The 24,282-nt window shown below is 42.3% G+C and overlaps 1 protein-coding gene across 1 annotated transcript in view; it reads left to right on the plus strand.

Annotated features, from left to right (window-relative positions):
* The window catches only part of CPEB3 (cytoplasmic polyadenylation element binding protein 3), a 138,300-nt gene extending 116,442 nt beyond the window's left edge, over positions 1–21,858 (plus strand). Inside the window, exons 9-10 of the mRNA XM_023754836.1 lie at positions 170–351; positions 18,005–21,858. Coding sequence (XP_023610604.1) covers positions 170–351; positions 18,005–18,232 — 410 coding nt within the window. The 3' untranslated portion in view covers positions 18,233–21,858. The remainder of the gene's footprint in view (positions 1–169; positions 352–18,004) is intronic.
* Positions 21,859–24,282: the final 2,424 nt, after the last annotated feature.

The following is a 24,282-nucleotide window of genomic DNA, read 5'->3' on the forward strand; positions in this document are numbered from 1 at the left end:
AGGATCTCCCCTACTTGAGGTTGTAAGACTGATGTGGACACTCTTCACAATACTTGACATGGGTTTTCCTTTTCTTAGTTACACTGCATGATTCTTAAATAGTTCTTCCTGCTCCTCGTCAGGAGTTCCTTCTAAACATTTATACGGAATTGTGTTCATTTTCTTGCAGTTGAACTGGCAATGATCATGGACCGTTTGTATGGTGGTGTCTGCTATGCTGGCATTGATACGGACCCAGAGCTGAAGTACCCCAAAGGTGCTGGCCGCGTGGCGTTCTCCAATCAGCAGAGCTACATCGCAGCCATCAGCGCTCGCTTTGTGCAGCTCCAACACAATGACATTGACAAACGGGTAAGCCACTGCTCAGGGCGTACTTGCCACAGGAAAGAAATGAAGTTTGCTCTCTCGGCACCTGGGAGGAAAAGCACCTTGTGCTGCTAAGGGAGCAGCTCTCCCTTGCCTGGGGTCAGTCCACAAGCCCATCTAGGCTGCCTGAAAGAGAGGCACCCTTGGTATTGAAGGTGTTAATGAGACCTGGGCCTCGCTCTCTCCAGGGCGATGTCACACTTATGAAAATAACCCTGCAGGATTTAGCTTCCAAGCCAGTGCGGTGCAAAAGATGATGCCAACAATGCATTCACGAAGGGTGAGAGCTGGCGACCTGTTTGACCCAGCTGGTGCTCTTACAACAAGCAAACTTGGCCTAACATTTAATGCTGATACATAAAATGTTGATCTTGCCATTTCTCTTGAACCAAGTAGCTGCTGTCCCCTCCAGTGCCCCCTGCACCTCCCTGAGTTCTACTGCTCATGCCATAGACACACACGCATTACCTGCCCTGCTCCTTGGCATTACCTGCCTGGCCACCAGAGGCATTCAGATTTTCTCCTTCTGATCTAAAGAGGGGACCCGAGGTAGAGTTGAGGAGCTGGTATGCTCAGTTGTTTTGTGGACAGGTATAGCTTTAACTCCCTTAGACCCCAGCTCTGTCATTCTTTGGAAGCTTGGGGGAATGGAAGGTGGTAGGTGTTACTCTGGGACCTGTGTTAACAGTAAAAGAGCAGATAGGAGAAGAGCATCAAGTCTTGAGCACGTTCCTATGCAATTGTACGGTGCTTGTTAATGCTCCCAGCAAAGGATGTTCTTGGGGGACACACTGAGCAGGTAAATAAAGTAGTCAACATGTTCTGTTATGAAATTTTACCTGTCCTCAATTTTGGCTAATTTTGTGTAGCAGACTTAGGTTTCTTAGAGGGTGAACATTTCAATTGGTGAGGGATTTTTAAATATTCAGCAAGATTATATTTTCAGTCGTGTAAAAGCCAGTGCTTTTAAAAAAAATCAATTTGCTACATCACTGAGCTCCTTAAAAGTAAGTAGTGGTGGTGTGTTTTTTAATTAAGATGAATAAAATAACTCTATTTCAGATTTTTGAAACACCCTGATCCCACAGAGTCCAATACTTTGAACACTTTGCTGCACCAGCTGCTGGTGACCCCAAGCAAGTTCCTTAATGCCAGGAGCCTCGGTCCTCTGTAGCGCCCTCCTGGGGCGGGTCTGAGGTCTCACTGGGATCTGAGGATTGAACAGCCAGAGCCGTCGGGCAGTTAGGTAGATGTTTGGCCGGCACTTGCTGGTTTACACATTCATCTTGCACGTGATACTGATGTCATTAATATCCCATGGCTTGAATGCTGTTGGTTGCTCTGCTGAAGCTTCAGTGGTGACGAGAGCACTAGGCCAGAATCACATTGCTGGGTCCAGAGCTGTGTTGTCCCAGGGGCTGTGTGACTTTGGCAGGTCACTTGGGCCCTGAGCGTCAGTGTGTGACGAGGGCAGTGGTAGCAGCCTTTTGTATCTCCCAAGATTGTTGAGGGTCCCAGCAGAGGTACTAAACAAGAAAGCAGTACATACCTGTCACACACTATCCGGATGTAGAGGAAATTGTTGTAGGCACAGAATGCCATCTGCATCCTCATGGAGTCAAAAGGGGGCCTGTCCGTTCCTTCCTTCAGTGCCTGGGGTGAGTCATCCAAGTGGAGACTTGGAAATCCTTGAAAGTGGGAGTCCCTCCCCTCCCCTGCTTCACCTTCATGCTCCTGCTCAGTCCTGAGCACTGTGGAGGCCGCTTTCTTTGCTTTGAGAGAGAAACGCTGCTTCCACCTCGAGTTGGGCTCCTGCTTCACTGTTCTGTGAACCTTACGCTTCCTCCCCCTAGTCTGTCATGCTGTCCTCTTGTTGATTTCTTTTGGCTTTGAACACAGCCAACACTGCCTTATTTTATTGTCTCTGGCATTTTGAGCTTCTGCTAACTGTACCCTTCATAGATGCTTTTTCAAGTTCACTCCTAGTTTTTTTTTAAAATATATGCGTGTGTGTGTGTGTGTGTGTGTGTATCATTTATTTCAGAGAGGAAGAGAGAGGGAGACAGAGATAGAAATATCAACGATGAGAGAGAATCATTAATTGGCTGCCTCCTGCATGATCAGGAATCAAGCCTGCAACTCGGGCATGTGTCCTGACTGGGAATCGAACTGTGACCTCCTGGTTCATAGATCGACACTCAATCACTGAGCCATGCCGGCCAGGCTCAAGTTCATTCCTAGTTTTATTGTTATTTCCCTTTCTCCTAAAGCTTGCATTTGAGCTTGGCAGAGAGCTCCCATTATACACAGGGTGGGGCAAAATAGGTTTACAGTTGTCATGCAAATAAATAGCACAATAATTAATAAACAATAATTCAAGAATAGACTCTGTTTGCTGTACTCACATCTGTAAACCCCCCGTTGTCCACCCTGTACAAGCACATTAGTATTCCTCAGGTGGTGGCCTTTTCCTTTCTCGGGGGCTCTCTTCGGGATTGTCTGCAGAGAATTCCTTCTTTCCTGCACAACCCACCAGGTTTTCGGCAATGGTCTCATCGCTAAGGTTTTAGAACATGCTGTCCTCAAAGGCGGGGCAGATGTTCACCTGTGCCCACAATCCCTTTTCCATGCTGTTGCAAATTCAAAGAGGCTGCAGTCTGTTTTCTCCTTCCTTCCCATGTTATCCTAGAGTTGCCTTTTTAACCAGGACTGTGGCTCTTTTAAATAACATCAACTTTTGTTACCTTTCTGGTCAGAGGGGCCTCCTTTGCTGTCTGCATCATTATAAATGCAGAGTCAGTGGCATCAGTGAAGTTTTTTTAGCTGCAGATGGAATGATAAGGGCCACTTGCTTCCTGCTAGCAGCCCTCACCCCTCACTGTCTGCCTCTCATGGAGAGCTGGAGTGGCAGCCCACAGAGCAGCGTGCCCGGGACCCTGAGAGCTCAGGGACGGTGCGAGGTGGGTGCTCTCAGCTTGCACCTTCCTGGGTAAACCGGGGGAGGGACATGAAGAAGAATTTGACTGGTATTTTCCCTTTACCTCTTTTGTATCGACCGAGTTTTTTCAAAAAGACATATTTTTGGAGAGTTTGTATGGTTATGCATTTATTATTATTATTATTATAATTGCTGCTCTTTAGTTCAGCCTTTTAAAAATTGATTTCAGAGAGAAAGGAAGAGGGAGAGATAGAAACATCAATGATGAGAGAGTATCATTGACCAGCTGCCTCCTGCACACCTCCCACCAGGGATTGAGCCCACAACCCAGGCATGTGCCCTGACCGGGAATCGAATGGTGACCTCCTGGTTTATAGGTCAACACTCAACCACTGAGCCATGCCGGCTGAGCTGGCTAAGCTTTTAGATAGAGTGGTTTATGGGGAAAATACAATCTTTATAGGTTTGATTTCTTCTCACCATCTTAGAGACTGTGGGGCTTGCTTGTGAGTAGGAAATATGTCGATATGCAACATGTATAGGAGCTGTTGACCCTGAAGCTTTAGTGCTTTCATCTCTGCTGTCATTTCTCTCCATTATGTCATCTTTAAGGAGGAGGTGGTGCTTTTCTTTTTATATGTTGTCTTGGTAACAGCTCTATGGGGATATATAATTCACATACCATACAAATCACTAATGTAAAGTGTATGGTTTAACACATAGTTCCACAACCATCACCACAGGCAGTTTTAGGACATAGGAAGAGGTATTTTCATGTTCAGCCTTCAAGTCTGCAACAAGAGGATCAATTAGACAGTAACCCCTGTGGAAGGGGGCACAGCATTTGTCCTGTATAATTTCACTCAGCTCGTTACAGGGAGGGGACCCTACTTATTTAATCAGTACTTTTCCAAGGTCCAGGAACAAGGTCGCCCAGGCTGTTGGGGCAAACTTCTGAATCCTGCAATAGGTGTGATTAGGGTCCCCGAGAATGCGTGGCTTGTTAGAGTGGGCTGACCAGTGTGCACATCAGCAGACTCCTTGCCATGGTGTGTCTGGGAATGGAGGCACTGGCAGGTGCTGATGGTCCCTTACAGAGCTGCCATGATCTGGACTCTGCCACCTGTGCCCGGGGGCCTTGGGTGGCACTCAGGAAATGTGCGGAAGAAGTTAGGGTGATAAATGGGAGGAGAGCAAGGACTGGAAACAACCATGGGAGTTTCTCGAGGCTGGTGGAGTGAGGCGCTCTCACCGATCCCCGGGACGCCTGCAGCAGCTTTCTCATCGTCTCCCCGGTTCATCCTTAGCCCATCCCACTGCATCCTGTGCATGAAAACCAGAGTGACCTTGTGAAGTCATCTGTGCATCATGTCTTCCCTCCTTTACACCTTTGGGTTATGTTCTACTGCCCTTAGGACAAAGCTCAGAGTTCTCACTACCATGGCCTACAGTACCCTGCGTGGACTACACCCTTCTGCTGCCTTAGCTCTCTCTTCCTTGGCGGGAGCCAGTCACAGCTGGCCTTTTTCTCTCTTTCTCAGGATTAATATATATGCTGTTTCCTCGGCCTGCCCAATAGCCACTTTTCCTTATGGGCTCAGCTTCCCTGTAATATTTTTAGTGGAGCTTATTTCTCCCCCATAGATCATTGTCATAATACCAGCTGCCATTCCTTTGTGGCATTAAAGCACCTCTGTGATGAAGCACTGCTTAAATGTCTTGTTAGACCATACAAGCCCTGAGGCCGATGGCTGTATGTCTTTCATGTTAGTTGCTGATACTTAATACCTGGTACAGTGTGGGTACACGTTATTACTGATTTTCAGATGAATGAGTGAGTTTCTGAATGAAGGCTGACTGAGAGGTGGCTCAGGGAAAGCCCTTATAGACCAACCTTTGGCATATCCCGCCCGTCCACCAGAGGGCACCTTGCACAGCATGCCTTTCCTACTTCATTATGAACACTTCCTTGAGTAATAAAGAAATCTAGGCTTTGCTGTTCAAACCATCAGAAAGTGTTCTTTGATACTTACATTCAAGCCGGACTTAACCTTAGGCATGACCAGATGAAACCCCCTTTATTTTGCAACAGAGGAAACTTTAGGAGAGCTTTAGAGACTCTGAAGGCACCTGTCCATTAAGGGCAGAGCGGCCTCTGCTCTCGGGACTCCCCTCCTGAATTTTCCTGCTTATCCAGGGTCTGATGTTGGTTCAGACCCACTTACTCCATGAAGTGCTTTTCCCACAGACCTGGGTTAGGAACCCGCAAGTCCGATCACAGATCCCGCAGTGAGTTTTACAATATGTTTCAATAGTTCACATACTTTTAGGTAACCTGTTCTGCACAGAGCAGGGCACAGCTAGAGTTTATCAGGATCTTCTAGTATGTCTGTAGGTTATTTTGAACATTAGCAAAAGGAGTTCGAAATTTTCCTGTGCTTTTTTTTTTTATAGTTGTTTTGCCTTTGTTTTTTACTTTGATGCTGTCTTCATGTAACACCTTTTTTCAAGTCAGTATGAGCCAATGCAGCTCCAAATTAACATCTTGAAATAAATCCTTTAAGGGTTACATAAAGCATATCTTATGGCCAATATTCATCAGTTATCAGCCAATTGGTGATAGTCCCTGTGTAGCACCCAGTATGTGGCTCTCAGTGTATCTTCTGCCTTAGCACACATGAGGCATGGGATACACTTTCATGGAAAGAGAGGTTCCCTAGAACACTACGAGGGGGGTATCTATGGGGTATGAGCATAAGTACCTAACGGGGGTTATACCCCACACCCACTCCGATCCTCACCATTCAGAGGACCATGGCTGTAGTGAAAAAGTGTCCTGGCTTGGGACTTGGGAGCTGTGAGCTACACTCCTAACTCTTCTCCCAGTCATGGTGTGACGTTGGGCAAGTTTCTTAACCTCTTAGAGGCTTAATTTTATTGTCTCATAGTAATAAGAAACAGCCTAACTATCTTATCACTTATTGCACAGGTAAACAATGATAGATGAACCACTTCAGAAAGTTATTTTCCTGTACGGGTGTTGATGGGTATTATTGTAGAGCCTGGCCTATTTAAATTTTGCTGTTGCCCAATCATATGACCATGGCTAATTGTTGATGCTCTTTTTTTCCCCTTTGAAAATGCCTACTCAGTTCCATTAAGAATCCTTAATATAAGAGTAAGTAATTGAGCCCTGACGGGTTTGGCTCAGTGGATGGAGCGTCGGCCTGCGGACTGAAGGGTCCCAGGTTCGATTCCGGTCAAGGGCATGTACCTTGGTTGCGGGCATATCTCCAGTGGGGAGTGTGCGGGAGGCAGCTGATCGATGTTTCTCTCTCATCGATGTTTCTGACTATCTATCCGTCTCCCTTCCTCTCTGTAAAAAAATCAATAAAAAATAAAATTAAAAATTAAAAAAAAAGAGTAAGTAGTTGAATTTGACACTAGAAAAAAACAAGAAATGAACGTAGGTGCCAGTCTACCAACCTGCTGCTTAGAGGTTAGTCAAGACACACATGTCTCTTTAAGCTCCTTTTATAGAGGTAAACACCTGGGTGCATTTTCCATTTAAAGAATTGAAGGTGGTTTCTTTAGTCTAGAAAGAGGTGTTTTTACCAGTATCTTTTCTATGATAATGAACAGATTTTGAACTTGAAATTCAGTAGAAGGTTAGGATTACATTTTGCTTATATTCCTTTGAACGGTGTTTCTGTGAAAAATGGAACAGTTTAAAGTATTTAAGTGCAATAAGGGCAAAAGAGGGCCCCTGTACTCATTCTGTCCATTTTTGTGGTATTTTTAGAAGTGGCTCCAAAGGAACACCTAGGATGTGAGAGCTCTGCTAAAACCAGTTTTCCTTATAACTCCAGTCTAGGCCGCTTACGTAGGACAGATTTGTGTAGTGTGAAGAATGGGATCATATGAACATGAGTCATCTTCCTACATGGCCATTTTTCTACCCCCTTGTCTTTCTGGGATGTTCTGAGAAAAGTTGTAAGGGTAGAGTCAATTGAATCTTCCCCAGTCTAACAAAACATACGCTTTAACTTGTAGGAAAAATTTTCTTTATAAAAATCTGAGAGGTCCCCACTGCACACACACACACACAACTATTGTTTAATACCACTTGGTCATGTTGTCTCCTGGAAATGTGTAAATCAGATGTTTATTACTTGATCTGCCAACTCAGCCCAGAGAGACCTTTTTTTTTTTACTAGTCGAAAGATACTAGACCACAACCAGCCAATCTGGGGGTTAGTCTTGACTATACCGCTTATTAAATAGCTTGAAGGAAGGAGGTGTGTACGTGGTAATGACAGTGCTTTTGAAACCTGTAAAGCACTCTGTCAGTGTGCAATGGCGCTGATAAAAGTAAATTCCATGAAATCACAAATGCCTAATATTCGAGCTCTACTGTAAGAAGCTTATTAGTTTAATTGGCATTTTTCACGATAAAAGGAGTTAAATATTTCAGGCAAGATAGGGGGAAAGTGGATTGATTATTTGAGTTTTTGAAATAGGAGGAGGAGCTCTGAGTAGGCAGGGTTCCATCCCTAAAATTAGTTCCCCTAAAGCACCATTTCTTAAGTCGCTCTTCATAAAGCATGAGTCCCTTGGGATTTTAATATCTGTTTTGCAGAGAAACCTTTTTCTGACTCAAATGAGTTTGGAAATGCTTTCTTGAAGGAACATAACGAGGCTGCTTTATTCTAGGACTTCTTAGAATCTTTTATATGCTAATCTTCACGGTGAAGACCCAAGGAGACACGGTGCAGTCTTTCACAGATTCTTTTGAAATGCACCATCTCTCGGGAATAATGTTCCAAGGGGCCCAGTTGAGAAAATACTGTTTTCAGCTTCTTTTCTTTGTTTCATGCTCAAATTCAGAAGTTTCATGCGCAGTTGACCCCCCCCCCCCCTTCTCCGGTCCCTGTTTACCAAGTATGCCACACCCACCATATATTTTCTTCTTTTTTTTCATTGTGGTGAAAAACCCCTTGAACTCTATCCTCTCAACAGATGTTTAAGTGTGCAGCACACTGTTAACTATAAGCACAATGTTGTGCATCCCTGGAATTTATACCCTTTGACCAGCAGTTCCCCACTCCCCCTGCCCCAGACCCTGGCAGCTGCCAGTCGGCTTTTTGTTTCTGTGAGTCACTGGGTTAGATGCCTCCTATAAACAGAACCATGCAGGTGTCCTCCTGTGACTGGCTTATTGCACTTAGCAGAATGTCTTTAAGGTTGTTCATCCATGTTGTCACATGTGACAGAATTTCCTCCTTTTTTAAGGCTGAGTAATATTCCACGGTGTGTATAGACCATATTTGCTTTATCCATTTATCTGTCACGGACATACGGTTGCTTCCACACCTTGACTATTGTGAACAGTGCTGCCGTGAGCATGATAGTGCAAATACCACTCCCGGATCTTGATTTCCATTCTTTTGTATAAATTCCCAGAGCTGGGCGTGCTGGGCACATGTTTCTATCTGCAAAGGGGTGGGGTGGGGCGGGGAAACAGCAGCTGTGCATTCATGGTAGTGGTGGGCATAGGCGGTGTGGTTGATATTCCCTGTGGTATTTATCATTTTTTGTATTTTGATTACTTGAGATTAGCTGTTGTATCTTTCTAACATATCAGTCTCTATATGAAAGAGAAAATAGGTTGAAAATCAGTATACCATTGACAAATAATGTTTTCATGCCTCTGTTTTAGCTTAATTCAGAGGACCAGAGAGGCTGATTGTCAGTTAGCTAAGGTGGGGCTTTCTGATACATGTGACAGCTAAGCTATAGCATGTCATATTCAATAGCATACTCTTTAGAAGAATTCGTTTTTATTGATTTCTTTATTTTAAATATATATTTTTATTGATTTCAGAGAGGAAGGGAGAGGGAGATAGAAACATCAGTAATGAGAGAGAATCACTGACTGGTTGCCTCCTGCACCCTCCCCCTCCCCACTGGGGATTGAGCCTGCAAGCTGGGCATGTTCCCTGATAGGGAATCGAACCGTGACCTCCTGGTTCATAGGTTGACGCTCAACCACTGAGCCACACCGGCTGGGCGTAATCTATTTTTTATTTAATAAGATGTTATCCTTTGCACCTTTCTTTGCAAGTACTTCAAGTACTTCACACATTTGATCTTTTTTTCTCTCTTCCTCTAGACCTGAATTTTAGCTAAAAACTATCAGAGTCTTTGTATTTTTAGCCTGTGTGAAGATTAATATGACCCAGTAACCATACTGAGAGAAGTGTGGATCATACCACACTGTCCCTGGCCACAGCTGGAATACATAAGATAACTCAATAGCAAAAGGAGTGAGGGTTCTGATGACCTGTTCCCAGACAATGTCTGCTCCTGGCCTCAGTGGGGGCCCCATGACCCAGCCTTTATTTAGCTGCTGTTACTGTCCCCTGCCTTGGTCTGGCTTGAAAGCTTCCCAGCTGTAGCTATGGCTGTGTTGGATTGGATTCTTTAAGAAGAAGTGAGTTCAGGTATTGTCGGAACTAATCCTACCTGAGCTTATTTTGAAGCACTGGGCGTCTCAGAGCCTTTGACTATAAATAGTTTTTTAAATGGAGTTCGGGTCATCTAAAGAAAGCGGGAGAGATATTCCTCTTCTCTACATGGCATAGAAACTTTTTGTCCTGTCTCAACTTCCTCGTCTTGACCTCTGACCTCTCCTATCCTGTTCTCTCTTTTTATGTCTTCTGTCTTGGAATTGTGATTTTCTTTCTATAAAATTGCCCTAGCCAGCTTGGCTCAGTGGATAGAGCATCAGCCTGCGTATTGAAGGGTCCCAGGTTTGATTCCAGCCAAGGGCACATGCCTGGATTACGGGCTTGATCCCCAGGGGCGTGCAGGAGGCAGCCAATCAATGATTCTCTCTCATCATTGATGTTTCTATCTCTCTCTCCTTCTCCCTTCCTCTCTGAAATCAATAAAGAAATATATTTTAAATAAAATAAAAATTTATTTACTTTATTAATTTTATTGAGGTGATTGGTTAACACAGCGGTTCTCAACCTGTGGGTCGCGACCCCTTTGGCGGTCAAACGACCCTTTCACAGGGGTTGCTTAAGACCATCCTGCATATCAGATATTTACATTACGATTCATAACAGTAGCAACATCACAGTTATGAAGTAGCAACGAAAATAATTTTATGGTTGGGAGTCACAACATGAGGAACTGTATTTAAAGGGCCAGAAGTTTGAGAACCACTGCTGCCTAGCCCCTTCCCTCTGGCAACCACCACACTGCTGTATGTATCCATGAGTTAGTTTGTTTTACATCCCACAAATGAGTGAAATCATATGGTTCTTAGGTGTTTCTGACTGGCTTATTTCACTTAGCATGATGTTCTCAAGGTCCAGAATTGTGGTTATTTTTAATATGAAAGCACTTTAGAGTGATTAAATGTTCTTTACTGCTCATATTTGACTATAGAGGCTGTTTATAAGATAACTAATGGGAAAAAGTCCATCACCCCCTTTTACATCATTATCTCAGCAGGATATTCATGTTCTTTAACCTCAGAAGTCAGGGGCTATCAGTCAACTAGCAATTTCTTGTGGAGTGCCTGTTCTTAGTTGAAAGAGCTGGTCCACATCTCTCATAGGGAAGGGGAAACTGAGGCCTGAAGGTTGTGATGTAGCCAGTTAAGGGGTACAGTCAGGGCGCTCTGCCCTTCTATACTCTGGTGGAGGTGAGGGGGGTGCCATGGCAGTTAGCATTTCACAATTTTTTTTGTTTTGCTTTAAATATATTTTTATTGATTTCAGAGAGGAAGGGAGAGAAGAGAGAGAGAGACAGAAACACCAATAATGAGGGAGAATCAGAATCACCAGTCGGCTGCCTCCCGTATGCCCCACACTGGGGTTGGAGCCTGCAACCTGGGCATGTGCCTTGACCAGGAATTGAACTGCCACCTCCTGGTTCATAGGTCGAGGCTCAACCACTGAGCCACGCCGCTGGGCTGCATTTCACCGGTTTTGTTTGTTTGTTTGTTTGTTTTTTAATTCTTTATTGTTTAAAGTATTACATTTCTCTCCTTTTTCCTCTCTTGACCTCTCCCCAGCCACCCCCCCCCCCCAGCACATGCCCTCACCCCCCTAGTGTCTGTGTCCATTGGTTATGCTTATATACCTGCATACAAGTCCTTTGGTTGATCTTTTACCACCCCCCCTCCCCCCAAACCTCCTCCCCTGCCTTCCCTCTGAGGTTTGACGGTCTGTGGGATGCTTCTCTGTCTCTGGAACAGTTCACAGTTATTAATGATTGTTTTACCCTTTGTTCTTCACATGATACACTGTTCTGCCACTAGAAATTGGTTTGGGGCTGATTTACATCCTCACCTCCAGCCCCACTTCCATGGAGGGAAACCAGGCTAAGGGTGGATGTATGGATGGTGCAGGATACTGTCAGCCGGCATGAAAGAAGTTGTTCTTAAGGCCACACAGACACTCCCAGATCCCCTGTGCTCTGTAAACGTATGGCAGCGGCATCAGCGTTAGGACACACAAGCACATTCTGAACCTTGGGAAAAGCACAGTTATCTTTAAATCTTTCTTGCTCTAGCCCCTGAAAATAGGAAACATGATAAGGGCCATCCTTTGAAAGGTAAAAAGAAAATGAAATCCAAACCCTTTCCCCTATGTGCTTTTTAAATCCCAGATAGCTTCTAAAATTAATAGCTGTGAATCTGCTAAATCTGGAAGGTTGTGCATAACTTTGTTGCTAAGGAAAAGCTATCTTCACGTTGCTGACAGATGCCTAGGAAATTAAACAGCAGGAGTCCAGCTCATTGTCAGTGGAAAAACTAAAACTTGACGTTTAAACATTCTTAGTGTTGCCTGTGGTGGAGGGTGCCTTGTTTGTTGGGAATGGTAACAAGGTCACTGTGTCTTATAGGCTGGATGTACTCTGTGACACGTGTCATGAAGATGAGAAGCACATTATATTTAAAAGCTCTGAGCATATCAAATGAAGTTATACTTCCAGGAAGCATGTTGCTCTAGATCAGCGGTTCTCAACCTGTGGGTCACGACCCCTTTGGGGGTCGAACAACCCTTTCACAGGGGTCGCCTAAGACCATCGGAAAACACATATATAATTATATATTGTTTTTGTGATTAATCACTATGCTTTAATTATGTTCAACTTGTAACAATGAAAATACATCCTGCATATCAGATATTTACATTACGATTCATAACAGTAGCAAAATTACAGTTATGAAGTAGCAATGAAAATAATTTTATAGTTGGGGGTTACCACAACATGAGGAACTGTATTAAAGGGTCGAGGCATTAGGAAGGTTGAGAACCACTGTTCTAGATGATAAGAAATGGCCTCCCTGACTTCTGAGCAAGCCTTTCCATCTGTCCCTGATCAGTTATGCCTCTTCCCTTTTTCTCTTTCTCCAGTTTGTTCACTCTTTTCAAATCAGCGGGGGGAGCACACATTCAGTCTTTTCCATGATATTCCATGGGGCAGATGTACCACATTTTATTCAACCATTTCGTATAGGTGGACATTTCCTTTATTTTTAGTTATTTGCCGCTATGAGCAATTCCTGAGTAAATATACTTCAGATGTGATGGTTATGTTTATAGCACTAACAATCACCAACAGTGGGATTATAGGGTCAAAGAGTATATGTATTTTTAATTTTAATCATTTGCTTTTTTAAAAAATTGATTTTAGAGAGAGGAAGGGAAAGAGAAACATCAATCAGCTGCCTCCCACACACACCCCAACTGGGGATCTAACCCGCAGCCTGGGTGTGTGCTTCGACTGGAATGGAACCACCACCTTTCTCTGTATGGGACGATGCTCCAACCAACTGAGCCACGCAGGCCAGGGCGCTAGTTTGCTTTTTAAAAATGTTGTAGCAAGTTACATTTCTATCGACAAATGATAAGTAGTTATTACCCCCTTTTAAATGTTTGCTAGTCTAAGGAGAACAAAGTGATATTAATTTTCTTTTTGCTACTCACCAATGTGAAAATCTTTTCAAGTGGATTGCCTTTGAATTCTCACATGAATTATTCTCTACCCACTTTTCCATTGTGTTGTATGTCTTTTTCTTGCCAGTTTTTAAGAGTTCTTTATATAATATAAATAATAATCTGTATTTTTTCCCCAAATCCATCATTTGCCTAGTGACTTTTCTCAAAGTATCTTTTTGCCATTTATAAATGTATTTTATTTTTACATAGTTTAATATATTTATTTTCTTCTGGAGCTTCTAGGATTCTAGTACTTATTAAAAAGGTCTACCTTGCCCTTAATAGGTACATATAGACCTAGTGGGGTTTTGTGTGTTTTTTTAAGATCATTTTCTTTTCTTTTTAACATTTAAATATTTCTTCATGTAGGTCCAGTGTCTTTATGGTCTAATTCATTCTGAATAACATAATTTTTGTTACAAATGTGAATAGATTATTTTCTTCATTTTTATTCCTAGAATATCATAAAGCTACTAATTTTCTTACAAGTCTTCTTAGGGAAATGATATCTTAACCAGATACAGGATTTTGGGTCCTGTCTTTTTCTCTCAGCCTGATAGGTAGTATTTCTTGGTGTTCCACGTTCCAGAGGTGCAGATAAGAAGTCTGATGCCTGGTGGTTTCTTTGCTTTGCAGGAGACCGTACCTAGCTCTTTTCACTTGGAAGCATGTAGCGTTTTCTCTGTACCTTCAGAGTTCAGGGATTTCAGCTAGTGACTTCCCGGGATGTGCCTGGTGGTATGTTCCTTTTTCATCCAGTCCAGAGTGGACCTGCTGGTATTTTTTATATGTAGTTCAGGACTTTTACCTTTCCTCATTTCTTTTTCTCTTTCTGGAACTTCTGGATTAGGTTCTCCTGGATCTATTCTAAAATTTCTTAACTTTTCTCGCATTTTTTACTTTTCTAAATTACATTCCCCCCCCCCCCCGAGCTTTGAAATATTTCCTCACTTGATCTTTTATGCCACTAAACTGGATTCCAACAGTGACTATCCTGTCTTCATTTCATCTGATAACTTAATTAGTGAAAAAGGCACACTTTACATATTTTAGCTTCTTAATAATAAAAACGTTTGGATACATTCAAAAGTATAGAGGAGCGTATAATGAATCCCATCTTCCAATTGCAAGTTATCAGTAGGCAATGTTTCTGTCATCCAGTTTCAGTAGTTACCAACTTGTGACCAAACCTGTTCATCTACACCTCTGCTCACTCTCCCCACCCTCACCCAGACATCATATCATTTTATCCTGAAATAACCCCATTAAATAACTCATAATATCGCTTAGAAAGAGTTCTTTAAAAAACAAAGCTGGGAGTTCCAGGTTTCCTTTTGCGGTGATGAAAATGTGCTGGAACCAGCGAGAGGTGGTGGTGGTTACGCAGCACTGTGAATATGTCACACACCCCTGGATTGTTCACTTTAAAATAGTTAGTTTTTATGACTTTAATATAAAAAAATTAATTTACACTTTTAAAAAAGAAAAAAAACCTGAGGAAATAAAACCTATATAACCACTGTTTTTATACTTAAACAAAAGGAACCCTTTTTAAAATTGAATTTATTGGGGTGACATCGGTTAATAAAATTATATAAGTTTCAGGCGTACAGTTCTATAATACATCATCTGTATATTCTGTTGTGTTCACACCCCAAGTCAAGTCCCGGTATTTTTTTAGTATTACCAGGAAGTCTCCTTTGTGCTAGACTTGAATCTCCTTAAGTGCCCTTTCCGTGGCTGGATAGGCTATAAATGGCTATTGTCTTTCTCCCCAGCACTCCTCCTCTGCTGAGTGTGAATTCTGTTCCTTCAGACCAGTCTCTCTGACTGCTGGATCCCCTTTTCTACGCTTGTTGGGGCTCAGGTCTGATTGTGGGAACACGCTGCGCACGGGCATCTGCCTGGTGGTAGAAGCCAGCAGTCCCCAGCGCATGGATTGAGGGAAAAGCGGGCTCCGCCAGTTCCTGCCTGCCCTGCCTTGACCGTGGCCCAGCCTCAGGGCACAGAGGGGTCAGGCCGAGGTTCTGGCTCCTTCCTGACCTTTGATGCAGGAGCTGAGGCCAGGTTCGATGCACTGATAAGCTGCGCTCCCTTCCCCAGGAGCCCATAGTCTCTGCAGACCGCGTTCTTCCCGGATCTGCCACTGTCCTGTCTCGCTCCAGGACTGTGCTTGCAGCTAAAGAGAGATGCTGGCCATGGCAGGACTATCGATAGGAAATGCCCGATGAGCAGTGTGCAGTATGAAGTCCACAGGAGGAAGGAATAGTTAAGGCTGGGCCTCTAGTTGATTTTTGGCAAGGTTGCCAAGACCATTCAATGGGTAAAGAATAGTCTCTTCAACGAATGTACTGGGGCAACTGGATATCCACATGCAAAAGAATAAAGTAGACCCCTTCCTTACACTACATACAAAATCAACTCAAAATCACTCAACTTAAATATAGGAGCTGAAACCATGAAATTCTCAGAAGAAACGTAAGGGTAAATCTTCATGACCTTGGATTTGGCAGTGACATCAAAAGGAGGAGTAACAAAGGAAATAAATAAATTGGACTTCATCAGTATTAAAACCTTTTGTGCATCAAGAGGCATTATCACGACATGAAGGGGAAAAAAAGGAGACATATATAATACTCTTTGTAATACTTTAAGCAATAAAACAAAATTTTTTAAAAAAGAGGCATTATCACGAAAGTAAAATATAACCTATAAAGTCAGAGAAAGTATCTGCAAATTATCCTATCTAATAATAGACAAACATGGTAATTGACCATACCTCACTACACCTCCCATTGGCTAATCAGCGTGATATGCAAATTAACCACCAACAAAGATGGCGGCTAATTTGCATACTCCATGACCCAGCGAGGCAGGGCCGGCAGCGCGTGAGGCTGCCTGCGGGACCCAGGCTGTGGATCCGTGACCTGGCAAGGGAGCAAAGCTGCGGAGAAGTGAGAGAGCCAGGTGGCAGAGAAGGGAGGGAGCCGAGGGTGAAGCGGCAAAGGGAGGGAGTGAGGCAGCAGAGATGGGAGCAAAGCCTGCCTCGGTGGGCTTCACTCCCTTCTCTGCTTCGCTCCATTCTCAGGAAGCCCTATTCTTGCAGGAATCTTCCTGCAACGGGCATCTAGTGTGTTGATAAAAGTCTAGTGTCTAGCATATATAAAGAATGCTTACAGCACAACAACAAAAAGATAAACAATCCAATTAAAAAATGGGCAAAGGACTTGAAATAGATCTTTCTCCAAGGAAGGTGTACGTAGAGGGGATAAATGGTGATAGAAAAAAGAAAAGAAGAGAAGATATACAAATGACCAGTAAAAGCTGCTCACAGTCATTAGTCAATAGGGACATGGAAATGAAAACCACACCTACTAGGACAGCAGTAATCACAGAGGTGGGAAACGGCAAGTGTTGGTGATTATGTAGGGAAATCGGAACCCGGGTACGTTGCTGGTGGGAATATAAAGCAGTGCAGCCTCTGTGGGAAGCAATTTGGCAGTTCTTCAAAAAGTTAGACATAGAATTGCCGTGTGTCCCAGCAATTCTACTCCTAGGTATATACTCAAAAGAATTGAAAACAGGGATTCAAACAAATATATGTCCATACGTTGATAGCAGCACCATTCAAGTAGCCAGAAGGTGGAAACAGCCCAAATGCCCATCAGTGAGTGAGTGAGTGAGTGAGTGGATAAACCAGGTGTGATATATACATGCACGTGTAACGGAATATCAGTCATAAAAAGGAATGAAATTCTGCTGCAGGGATGCACTCAAAACATGACACGTGAAAGGAGCCAGATACAAAAGGTCACGTATTGTGTGATTCCGTTTATAGGAACTATCCAGAATAGGCAAGCCCTTAGGCAGAAAGCAGGTTGGTTGTAGCCAGGGAGAGGTGGGGTGAGTGGTTGCTGAGTGGGTATAGGGTTTCCCTTGGGTGATGAAAATGTTTTGGAACTAGACAGAGGCAGTGATTGTGCAACACTGTGAGCGTATTAAATGCCACTGGATTGTTCACTTTAAAATGGTTCATTTTATCTTAAGAAAAACTAAAAAACATGAAATTGTTGGGTGGGATGTTAGCCGTGTCATTAAAGCACGAAGCCCAGAGCCTCGGGCAGTAGCACCCTTCAGCTGCCTGGCCCATCTATCTCCGTGTGCGCCCCCCCCCCCAGCCCCCTCCGGCCTGGCTCCTACCAGACCAATCCCCAAGGACATGCCCTGCATTCGCCTGCTCTGGGCCCCGTCCTGGCTGGTTCCTCTCCCCGAAATGCTCTTCCTTGTCCCGCATTGTCTGGTGCTGCCTGGCCTTCAGGGTTCAGCTCAGGTGCTGCCTTAGAATCCTCACCAGGACCCTTTGAGGTGGACACTGTTACCCCCATCTTACAGAGAGACAACTAAGTGTGTGTGCGTGTGTGTAAATGTTACACCCACTTTACTGGGCTCAGGAAGAGCACACAGAAGCACAGAGGGGTGAGGATCTGCCTACAACAACACAACCAGTAAACACAGGAGCAGGTTCCAGAGCCCATTCTCTCAGCTACAGCCCGACACCAGCTGAGTTCCAGGTGGCATGGGACTGACACGCCTCAGTAGCTCTACCGTAGAGTCTGGAAAGGAGGAACGGGAGGAAGCCTTGCTAAACCTTTTTCCTGTCTCTCCTCTTTGGGTGCAGGTGGAAGTGAAGCCATATGTGCTGGATGATCAGATGTGTGATGAGTGCCAGGGCACACGCTGTGGGGGGAAGTTTGCCCCGTTCTTCTGTGCCAACGTCACCTGCCTGCAGTATTACTGCGAATACTGCTGGGCCAGCATCCACTCGCGCGCCGGGCGGGAGTTCCACAAACCGCTGGTGAAGGAGGGAGGCGACCGCCCTCGCCACGTCCCCTTCCGCTGGAGCTGAGCCCAGGGCAGACCTGGCCACAAGTACTGGAGTAGATGACACGGAGGGAAACGAGAGGGCACTGCCTCAGGGCTTACAGTGTTCTGGAAATCTGTGCATTCGTTCTCGATTTTTAAAGAAGAAATGGGTCTTTTTATTATTATTATTATTATTTACAGTCATATTACTGAACTCAATGTCCAGTATAATGCAAAATTGCAGAGTGTATAACGGTACTGATTTGCACTTTGATTCACACCTTTGTCTGCTTGGTACCTTCATTTCTTTCACCTGACTTGTCCCTCGTGACAGTACGTAGACTGCCATTCTCATCAGCGGCCGTCAGGTCGACGTCTGTGATTTTTTCGTTTGTTGTTGTTGTGTTGTTGTTGTTCCGATTGTTTTTGAACTGGAGCATGCACTTATTTTCAGAAACTTAGAGAGTTGCCCCTAGGAGAAGACTTACCAAAGGTAATACTCGTGAGTAGGTGGCAGATGTAGCAAAAACTTCACAACAATTCAGCATCACTAGTTGGGGTCATTTAGAGTAAGGATAACCCTTAATGAAAATAAGCCTTTAGTTGCTCTCTATCTTGACATGTAAGGATACCTCATAAGCTGAATCTTTATTTTTTCCTTCACGTTTTGATTTTTTGTTTTGCTGAGGACTTCAGTTAGATCTTTTAGTGTTACGTAAATTTATGCTGCAATAGCTTTTGCTGCTATTAAAATGGTATTATTAATACCATAATACTCTATTCAGGCTAAGGTATCAATGAAAAAAAAACCCAACAACACACTTCTGTGATTTAGGGATAGAATCCGCTGCCGAAAGGAGATCAGAAGAGACTTCAGAAGGCTTCAACGGAAGGTCACTATTTCTGACTGCATGTTTACTTAATCAGGTTGCTGCATGCAATAAATTTTATATCCAATGTCTAGTATGAAACCTTCCCACAATGCACAAATTAAGAATCTATATAAGCTATAAAATACTGATTTTTTTTAAACAAAAAAAAAACAAGATTTTTTTCATTCAAAGAATTGGTAATTGACTGGAGGAAGGCATGCCTCAATAAATGGAATGCTTCTGAAATTAGGAAGAGTCCATAACAGAATGACCTATATTACAACCAATATACAACCTAGGTGTAGGATATTCTTAAAGCAAATTCGTGGATGGTAGATGAAGTACTTTGCGGTGCTCTGTTATATATTGTGCAATTTATTTTATATAGTAAAGTGATTATGTCTAACTGTGATCAAACTTAACTGTTTAAAGCCTCTGTGTCAGACGTTAATGAACTTGACAGTTCACAACTGGTATACTCTTAACTAACACATGAGCTCTTAGTTCCAATCTCCTAGTGCTTGCACCATTTTACATAGCTTCAGACCTTGTCCAGAAAACCAAAGAGCTCATCTTAGCTTACAAACACTAGGAATATATACAGTATATAGAGATAAGTTGTCAGATTGACAAACTAGGCACACTTTAAGAAAAAGTCGCGTGATGGTGATGCTAAAGAAATGTCTGTACAAGAAACGATGGCCTGGGTGGGGTTGGTTGTCTGGGTGAGAAATTCACTACTTAATTCCCTGGATTTATCCTGTAAAGCTTGAATAGAATTAAGACCTGCTAATACTACCGTGGACATTTTTTTAGCATTCACTCTTGGGCTGCAGATAGTAATATATAAACACACACGATGATTGTGAGACTATGTAGATTTTTTTTTAATCTTCTTCCTATGTTTTGGAAATCTGGGGACAATCTGACTGGATATGACACTGCAGACTAGGTTTAAATCGCTGTGTTTTACGTGCTGTGATGTCCTTGTACTGTCTTAAGTTAATATTGCTTGTTTTCGTCCCATTCTGTTTTGTTTCTCCAGTGTTTCGTTGCAATTACCAGCTCTCAAACTATAGATTGTTTCCAAAAAGGAAAAACAAAATAGTTTTTTACTGGATTAAAAATGCTTATTAGAAATTCTCCCCTTTTGAGGTTACCTCTGGGCTTTTTGGTAAGAATTGCTTTTTTCCAGCCCAGCTGTGGTTTTCTGTTTGTTTGTTTTCTATGTTTGTGGTTTGTTTTTTCATCTGTACAAGAAATTTTGTTATGCACTACTACTTTTTGTATTCTAGACAGTTTTCAAAAGTTGGCTGAAGATTTTTTTGTTTGTTTGTTTTTAAGGAAAAAGGCATGCTTTCTGACTGACATGATCTTTTGCAATACCTCAATTTTGAAATATAGGAGAGAAAATGATATTTTCTAAGTAAGTTTATTCAGAAAAATATATATTAATTTAATTCTGCAAGAAAAATGATTTAACAGATGGGTAACTTTATTTTTTTCATGCTTATTTGTGTTTTTTGAAAATGAAGAAGTTAGAGCTTTATAACTATAATATTAAAGATCATATCTAACCTACAGAAATCTACCTAATTATATGAAAGAAGCAAAACTTTTTGAAGAAGCACCCCTCTTTCATGTACTAAAATAACACTGAGATTTAAAAAAACAACAACAACAACAAAAAAGCTGGAAGATTGTACAGCATAAAGCTTAACGTGAAAGTGAGAAAAAACGTGGTCATGAAGAATAGGTTACAAAAAATAAACTCCATTTGGTGCTGAAAGTTGTGAATAGATGGTGGAAACTACTTTCCCTTAATTTGTATATTTATAATCAAGCGTTGATTGTGCACGACTGGCCAGGATTGTGAAAGAATTCTTCTGTTTGTATTTTTTTAAAGAGAACTTTTTTAGTTTATTAAATTATAACATGTTCCCTTTTGTTTTGTAAATAAATGTGCCCCCCTCCCCCAAGTTGTTAATGTTATATTAAAAGAGAGGGTCCTTCAAAAAAAATTATTTTTTAAAACACAGAGGTGTTCTGACCTGCAACTTGACTGGGAAGCCCCTGGGTATCACAGGTCCTGTTGTGGCCTTTCCTTGATGTGACACTTGAACTAGTCGATTTTTTGAAGGCTATAACCTAACCTCGACTATTTGTTGTTATGTGCAATACTGTTTGTACTGTTTGTATAAAAAATAGAAAAAAAAAGAAAAGAAAAAAGGCATAAATCTTTATTGCAGATTTATTTTCATTGCAAACTTTAGACATTGTGATTCACTGAAATCATTTTTCTACTGTCAAATATGTACCTTTTCTTCATGCTGGTATTTTTTCAATAGTAATGTAGCCTTTGTACTGAGACAAATTTTCATTGTTATTTTTAGAGAGATTTTTTGCTAAGAAAAAAATTAAACATATTTACATATTTTTCATTTTATTTCGTATTTTCTTTAAGGAGTGCTTTCTCAATCATTAATAGAGTTGTTTCTGGGAGGGACTTTCATATCTGGTCAATGTCATAATATTATTTTGTATTTTTACTTGGAATAAATTAATTTTATGATGCTAATTCTTTAAAAGTTTATTTTTTTCATTTTCAGTTATTTTTGAAGCTAAAACCTTTGTAATATTGTTACTAAAGTGTCTAGTTTTTTGAAATGCAAAGCTTTATGTATTAACTTGCTGATGTGGTTTACAATAGTGTGACAACAATGAAAACGGTTGGTTATGTAAAGTGATTGGAAAATGTAATGAATAATTGGGTAATAAAATGACAGAATGAGCAGAACATGTGAGATTTTGACAAGCCTTTTCCTTTGTTACAGTGGTTTAGTGTAAGCTTAGGGATGTCACAGTACAGTTCTCTAGGGATGTCACAGTGGATTTATACAACACCAGGTGCAGCCACATCTGTGGCCCTGATCATGGTCACCCTCATGAGACACCACCAGGCTGACACCTGGCCAGGTCAACAGAATGACTCATTGCTTTCCCCTCTGACTCTTCATTATGTCGTGTGTGTGTGTGTGTGTGTGTGTGTGTGTGTGTGTGAGAATCTGCCCCCCACTGCTGTCCATGTGTGAGTGAGATGGTGCCTTTCGCCCAGGCCACACCCTTTCCATTCATTCACTGTGGTGACGTCTGAGAGTAAAAGGAATTGCTGAGAGGACACCGCCTTCTGGGTAGACAGACACAGATTGCAGGGTCTCCCCTGAGTCACCCCAGTTCCTCTGGGGGGTGTACCGAGGAGGCACTCTCAGCCGTCACCACGGTCGTGGACAGTCTCAGACTTCATCTTCCTTCACCTCCCACCTGCTCCCTGCTATGGTGCCCCTCGTTTGTCCCTCATTGTCCCTTATTGTGGCAACACATCTGGCAACCCTCTGAGCATGATCTGTCTGCCCTCCTGCTTCTTTTCTAACACCCACCTCACCTCGAAGCTGTGCTGTGAAGGCAGCGTGCCATTGTAACGGCACCTAAAATTAAGACGACAAAAAAAACCCAACATACAACTGCAGAACTGGTGTTGCGTAAACAGAACATCCAATGACTTGCTCTAGATCGATGGTGTGTTTCTACCAGTCCTTGCCGGCCTCTTCCGGTCCCGCTGCCAGGGAGGCGAGGTTGGCAATGGCTCGGAGAAACGGGTGTCCAGCGTTGGCTTTTGGGTATGCTCTCTGTATTCAGTTTTGTAAATAATATATAGATTAGATCAAGTCGTGATGTAAAATTTTAACTCAAATTGGGTATTACTGGTTGGAATTTTACATTAACTCACAAATAAGTGATTAGGAACAGAAGAAACGAAATTGGGAAATTCTTGCTTAGTGGTATAAAGATTATGCTTAGATTTCTGCTTATATCTTGTGTTTTATAGCTTGCTAGTGAGGCATGGGCTAATGCAGAATGTATTGCATTGATGCAATTAGCAAATAACTGCTAGTTTTAATTTTATCTATTGTATTAGCAACAAAATGGTATTTAACTGGGTAAGGCTCCTACCTAAATATTTGAGTATTGTGACATCTCTACTTGCAAGGTTTGAGTGAAAGATTAGTCACAGATTAGTGAAAAAAAAAAGTATCTTTTTGTTAAAACTAGCTTATTTGTATGGATTGTTGCTTTTTCACCGGTTTGTATGGTATGTCAGCTAACATTTTCTGTTTCTTTCTTTTTTTTAAATAATAACCAAACTTCTCTATCTCAGCTGCAATAGTGTTCCATTTTACCACAGAGTATTTTATAATTAATGATGTTGACTTTATACCCCAAAATGGGTCAAGAAGTGGATATATGATTCGGGGAGGTTTAAATTTGTATGACGGTGAAGTTAATCGCCACAAGTAGAAAACTAGGGTGCTAATACAGGACAACTTCTGCTCTTTTTTCTTTTCTGGATATAGTTCTGTTGGGGTATAAAGTATTAGGTATTTGTATTTTTGCTGTCAAAATAATGGACATAACTTTTAGAGTGTTCACAGCTAAGATCTCTGTATTTGTTTTTCAACTAGAGTGTTCACAGCTAAGATCTCTGTATTTGTTTTTCAACTAACAACTAATTTTAAATGTATTGTATCTTTTATTACCTGTTCTCTTAGATTGTTTTTGCTAGTAACCCTTACTCAGCTTCTGCCTTTGGGGCTTGGACTAACATTGCTTGTATGGAACTGCGGTACTGTGACTAAACATGGAGCTCAATGCAGCTACTGCTTCAACTGCTTAAACTTTGTAGTTTGGACTTCATTTTTTTCTGTAATAACAACTTATTAAATCTAGTTGTATGAAGTACTGACGCTTGTCATCCTTTGCATTCGCTGAGGAATAGCGTGGCATCTATGGAGCGCACCTGGGGACACGGCGCGTTCCATTTGCCTGATTGGCGTTTGGAGGGAGGGGGACACGTTCCCTTCGGCGGATTTAAGCACTAAACTCGCAACATTCACCCGTTCTCTGCCTCAGCAGCGCTCACCCACAAAAACGAAAAGTAAAAGCACGTGCATTTGAAGCGGGAAGCCATGTGGTGGGTTGACCATGAGAACCTGTATTCAGTGCCGGGTTCTGAGCGGGCCGTGGGCCCTTTATGCCAGGCACTTGCCACATGAAACCAATGTCAAATCAAATCAGAAAATCATGAAAGCGTAGTATGCCCTTCGTTTCATTTTTACACGAGGCTCTTCTCTGATCATTCAAAATGGTCTTTTTTTAAAATCCC

This window comes from Myotis lucifugus, unplaced genomic scaffold, assembly GCF_000147115.1.
Source record: "Myotis lucifugus unplaced genomic scaffold, Myoluc2.0 scaffold_66, whole genome shotgun sequence".
NCBI classification, from domain to species: domain Eukaryota; kingdom Metazoa; phylum Chordata; class Mammalia; order Chiroptera; family Vespertilionidae; genus Myotis; species Myotis lucifugus.